Source organism: Cimex lectularius, unplaced genomic scaffold, assembly GCF_000648675.2.
Source record: "Cimex lectularius strain Harlan isolate CLEC.00 unplaced genomic scaffold, Clec_2.1 scaffold39, whole genome shotgun sequence".
NCBI classification, from domain to species: Eukaryota; Metazoa; Arthropoda; class Insecta; order Hemiptera; family Cimicidae; genus Cimex; species Cimex lectularius.
The window spans coordinates 2,347,698-2,353,714 of record NW_019392653.1 but is presented as its reverse complement, the minus strand read 5'-3'; the positions used below and the strand labels follow the sequence as shown (position 1 = coordinate 2,353,714).

The 6,017-nt window shown below is 35.2% G+C and overlaps 1 protein-coding gene across 1 annotated transcript; it reads left to right on the top strand.

Annotated features, from left to right (window-relative positions):
• Window positions 1–1,722: 1,722 nt before the first annotated feature.
• LOC106661249 lies at window positions 1,723–5,733 on the top strand. Its single transcript, XM_014384530.1, has 2 exons — window positions 1,723–2,215; window positions 4,992–5,733. The coding sequence occupies exons 1-2, from the start codon at window positions 2,177–2,179 to the stop codon at window positions 5,706–5,708; spliced, it is 756 nt and encodes a 251-aa protein (XP_014240016.1). The 5' UTR covers window positions 1,723–2,176; the 3' UTR covers window positions 5,709–5,733.
• The last annotated feature ends 284 nt before the right edge of the window (window positions 5,734–6,017 follow it).

Genomic DNA, 6,017 nt, shown 5'->3' with positions numbered 1-6,017 from the left:
TGTTTTTTGATTAATGTAAAAATGATGTAAAAAAAGATATTTTGTGTTGATTTTCAACTTGTATACAGGTTTTTGCGTCGTTATAGCGTAAAAGATTTTATATTCATTGAAAATATTTATTTAAAATCTGATAGAACCATTGTTTTCAGGGTAAAAAATTCTTTAAAATCAGCCGTCAGGTTGTATAATGTTGTATACAAAATTTTCAAGTTAAACTGGGCCTAAAGTACCCTGCATAATTTTCTCTAAAAAAGTAAACATTTGAAACAAGTATAAAAAATATTAAACTTATGATTTTTCCTTCTCGAAGGTGGGATAATAGGTCATCTTCAAAAGCAACAACCAATTTTTCTTTCCATCCACAACGTTTCGGATTTATTTTAATCCTTCCCCAGTGAGTTAACGCAGTGGTTAAAACACTGGTCGTCAGTCATTAATATTTTGTAACAGTTTATTTTAAAAAAGGGCCGGTGTTGTACTTATTTAAGTCTTTCAGACTCCGAACAACGATTTAATATTTTGTACCTGACTACTTACTTAAATTTATATCACACTGGCTCTTTTTTTAAAATAAACAGTAACAAAATATTAATGACTGACGACCACTGTTTGAACCACTGCGTTAACTGACCTGAGGAAGGTTTTAAATAAATCCTAACGTTTCGGATTGAAAGAAAGCCTGGTTGTTATTTTTTTTGAGATGACCTATTATCCCCCCTTCGAGAAAGAAAAATCATAACTTACACTGTTGAGGTCGAAATATAAGAAAAAAATATTAAAAATGTATTCTTTGCTGTTTGATAACGTCATTGGTTCAAGAAAAAAATCAGCCGGGCCATCTAAAAAGGACACCCTGCATATCGTACAGCTTACTGGGGGTAATCTGGTTAAGAACGATATAATAATAATACTCTAGATTTAATACTTGAGGGGATGCTAAAAGTAACAGGAACGCGCTTCTTCGCCTCCCCTGGGAGGACCAGGCACAAGCCGTATAAATCGTCGGTGATGGTGTTTGAAATACAAACACGGATTACACAAAAGGCTAAATGGATTTAAAAAGGGCAGGGGCATTAAAATGCATTGCACCGGGCTGAAACCGAGGGGCCTGAGAGGGGGGGCGTCCCGATTTCTCAGCCTTAACGTCAAGAGTCGTACGCTTTTCGTAATTTATAAGCACTTCGGAAGCCTAATATGCTTTTAACCTGGGGAGGGTTGAGGACAGGGCCATTTGTTCGACGCGGCCCTGAAGTCGAACATCGCGGAAATCGACCCCAGGGTGTTTACAGCTTTTTCCATCTCGCATCATTTACCATGCACGCTCCACATGCGAAGACATTAAGCGAGGCCTAGTGTTGATGTATTCGATTCTAAACTCTGTGATAGATACTAGTTAAATAAACATTACATTTCTTCTATTCCTACAAGTTTTATTTATGTTTTGTTATGAAATGTATTCTGTTATGTGTTAAAGAAAGAATAACAACAATTCAAACTTCAGTAAACGTCTGACCGTCTGACGCTAAAAACCTAATAAAAAGTAAGATTGATATCATTGCATGTTTTATATTATGATTTAATGCCAACAACAAACAAACAAAAATCAATGTCAACTTGAAATTTAGTGAGCCTTATAGAAAAGCAAATAAAACGACATAGCAATGAATCTATGTTGTTTCATTGGCGGGTTATCAGTGTATCGTTTCGTCTCTTTAAATTATTTAAATTTTCAGATGTTTTATAAGAGTTTTCAACTGGTGAAAGGGAAGCGCTCGACTTCATGGGTTTCGCATAAATTTAGTTAGTACCCCCCAGCGTTCGCCTAACATCTGTCCCTTTTTCGCCATAAACGCCCTAGTGATTTGCTAAAAGGGCCGCCGTGAGTATGCGAACTTCGTTATTAACATGGCCGACTGAAGGGCTGCGATATTACAGCGGAGGGGTCACGTGCTGATGACGGTCACTCCAAGATTACGACTCCCGCTGCATCAGGGCTTGTTTTAATTAAAGCGGCCCAGGCCTCGTTTGCTCGCACCGTCAGCCGTTTTACAATCATATGACCGGTTAGTGTAAAATTCAAAATAATTTCAATCTTTTGTGGATTTTTTTTCTCGGTAAATTAAAAACTCCAAACGTTATTTATACGTTGTTTCAACAGTTCTCAATAGACGGTGGGATGTTCGGTAGTAAGAAGCAGGACAGCGCATATGCCGAGGTAATAAGAATATTTGTGCGGATCTGTCTTCACACTATATTTGTTTAAACGAGAAATACTTGCCATTTGAACTTATTTATTGTTATTTTGGTCAGCATAAGTATACTTCAAAGTCTTCCTAGTAGTTGATCTTTTTTATATTACACTGACGCTCTCTGGTGATAATGTTTATTCTTGTTTCTTGACGCGCCATATTTAATTGACAATTTTCTATTATCGTTTTATTTGCATAGAATAGCCTAAATATCATTGAATTCTTCTAACCTGTGGTTTAATCGCGTCAAATCATGTTGGTTTGTTTTCTTTCTAATTTGTTAACCGCCATACCACGTCGGACAGACCCAACGAACCAGGCTAATATCATTCGTTTCGCATAATTTCTGCCAAATATTTCTGGTTATTGATGTCATATTTCGTTAATATAACTTTCATCTCTGATGAAAACATGATCTGTCTTCAGAATTCGAATAGTTTCTACACTTTTTCTCGCTGCTGACACTGATAGGTTTCTCCATATTATTCTCTTCTCATGACCATATTTGATCATAATCCTGGATCATATCAACCAAGCCTAACTTTACATCCAACATTGACTCTTATTTTAAAGTGAAAATCATGTAATTTCTCATAACTTACTTATTCTTTTGGTTATTTATTTTTATCGTTACATTTCACTCTGTATCAAATCGATTTCAACATGTAAATTTTTTTTCGGTTGGATGCATAATTTTTTACCGCAACAATTTACTGTTACAGTCGAGTATGCATGGGTTGCGTTAGGTAACAATAGAGTTAGGGTTTTCTGAGTTTGGCTAAGGTACTTTACGGTAAGATTAGGGTTAGGGAGGTTTAAGTTTTGGGAAAGGTTTATTTAAGTTTACAGTAAGAGTGAAGTTTAGTTAGGGTTATAGTTAGGTTAGGCGAGGCTAGTTCCATGGCCAACATTAGGGCCATGTAAGGTTAGGGCAGGGTAAAGGATGTTTCAGGTTAGGTAAAGTAGGGCTTAATCGAAAATTAGGGTTAGTGTATATAATGTTTAGGGCAGGGTTCGAATGGATTAGGGTTTAGGATTGGTTCGGTGAGATGTGATAAGGTTAGGGAAGAATAAAGATTAGGGTTAAAAATGGGCTTTAGTTGGGTTAGGGTAAAGGTTAGGTTAGGGTGATGGAATGGTTATGTTATATTATGAATGTTTGGAGTTAGAGTTAGGGTTAATTTACGTTACGTAGAATTAAATAAGGAGTACGTTAGCTTAGTGTAATGGTAAGGGATGGCTTAGGTTAAGGAGCTTTAGGATTAGAGACGGTTAAGGTGAAATATTTAAGCTAGCATGTTTTAGTAAATTAAGTTATTTATTTTGTTTTCATTATTCTTATGTATATGTGAGTATAAAATTGAATTACTTATATGAAATATCTAGTGTATGTTATAAATGTATATATTTAAATAATTTAAACTTAAAAATTTCTAACGGGTTTATTTAAGCTAGTAAGAAATCTCGTTTATTTAATTGTTTCATTGTGTTCATGTTTTTATTACTAGTCAAAATAGTTTATTTATATTGTTTAAAAATGTTCTAACCGCCAAAAATTATCTTTAAAAATTGTTATAAAACCTCTCAGGAAAGAAAAAAAATCCCTGTAAAACCAGATCGCCGCCCAGCGGTACATCTCGGAAACGTTACAATATAATTATAATTATGACGGCTCAAGATCTGTGTAAGGGGACCTGTTGTGATTGAAAAAATAATAATAAGAATTAATTTAGAAACATATCAAAACAAATAATGAGATAAATAAAAAATAAAATAAAAGTTAACGCTGTAAGAGGTTTACACCGAAAAACTGCAAAAACACAAACTAACAAAATCACAACAGATTAAGGTAAAATATCCAATATTTTTTCTTTTACAAAGATGAGAAAACATGCGGTTTCGAAGCGCGAGTTAATAGTTTCCGCTGTCTCTCTCCCTCGCACTCTCTCTCTCTCTCTCTCTCTCTCTCTCTCTCTCTCTCTCTCTCTCTCTCTCTCACTCTCTCTCTCCCTTTCTATCTATCTATCTATCTATCTATATCCATCTATCTATACCTATCTATCTATATATATCTATCTATATCTATCTATCTATCTCAATCTCTTTCTCCCTTTCTGTCTCTCCATCTTACGCCTTTTCTCCCTCACCCTCTCACCATACTCCTTCTTTGTCATCAGATTTTTGAATTCTTCCATTGACTTGAAACGAATGATATTTGCAACGATTTAATGTTACATATATATAACACTAATATCAAACTTTTCGTATTGTTTTCTTGTATTTTTCCATATCTATCTTAACAGAACTTGTATTTGCTTCTTGACATATGCACTGGGGGTTAAATTATCTTAAACTAAAAAAACGGTACCACGCATGGAAAAACAGCCACCACGAAATTACTGATAAAGAAAAACGTATAAAGGATTTAACTACTTGAATATTGAGAACGAGGCTTTTGTTGTTCTGTGCATTCAAATCGCTATTATAAAATATGATGAAACTTGTCCTTTTTCAATTTGACAGATTATTATTATTTTAAGTTTAAGAGGATTACCTTTTTAGAATCTTTGTTAATCTGTCAGGTTTGATAACCGGTTTCATATAAAAAGCTTTATATTTCAACTGAAGTAGCATCGTCCTGTTTATGAATTGCTATTGAGAAATTTCATTCAATGAGAGACTCGGCTATTCTAGACACCTAATAACTAAAAAAATTTAATAATTAAGAAATATTTTTTCCAGGAGGAGTTAGCGGTTTACCTCTCGGGTGCTATCTACTATTTGTCGTGTGTAGCAGTTTCTTGTCTCGTGTGGTTTGGACTAAGGAGAGTTTTGACCAGAGTGTTGCAAAACCATACGTACAATGTTTTTGCAACGGTGCATGCACTTATCGTAGGAGCGACACTAAGCTCGAGTTTGACGGATACGTTGTCTTTCTCCACTTATGAACCTATAACGCCGAACAAAGAATTTTTCCTTCTTTACACCTGCGGATACCATCTGCACGTCTTTCTCGAGCTGTCATACAGGAAGAACAAGCTCCTACTCTTCTCGACTGTATGCTACATACTTTCGATCATCTTCGTACTCCTGAACGATGTGGGGACCAAGTTGCTCCTGCTGTACATGTTCCTCGTCGAGTCGTGCACGCCGTCTTTGTGCCTGGCTTCCTTCATGCAACAGGGATCTAGCAACTTGTATATAGTCAACCTGTCCAAAGGGCTTGCCCTCTGCACCGTGTTTTACGAGCAGATTCTAATCGGTTACTCCATGGCTATGCCGATCGCGATGATGTTGCCCGAGAAGGAGAAGCCTGCGTGCTACGCCCTCACCACCGTCTTTTTCTTCTCACTCCTCATCAGGCTTTACGAACTTAGCAAGCTGATTTCCGGTAAACAGGCAAAAAAGAAAGTATGCAACGAGGAGAGTTTTTGGCAAAATTTTTTTATCACACAATAAAATTAATAATAATTGTCTTATTTAAGTTTGTATTACGGGCTTATTTCACATTAATATAAAAAATATGCTTAACATAAATCCATGTGGTAGAAAAACTATATTCATCTATGGTCAATAATGCACAAAGTTTTGACAAACTAGAAGATATTTAACTAAAATAATTAGCAGCTTCTGAAGATGAGAAAAAAAAGTTCCACAATAGAAAAAATACGTTTAAAATTATTTAAAAAAACGACATGAGGGTGATCTATTATCATTGGATTTAATTAAAAACCTATTTAAATACATTTAGATGCAATATTAGTTGAG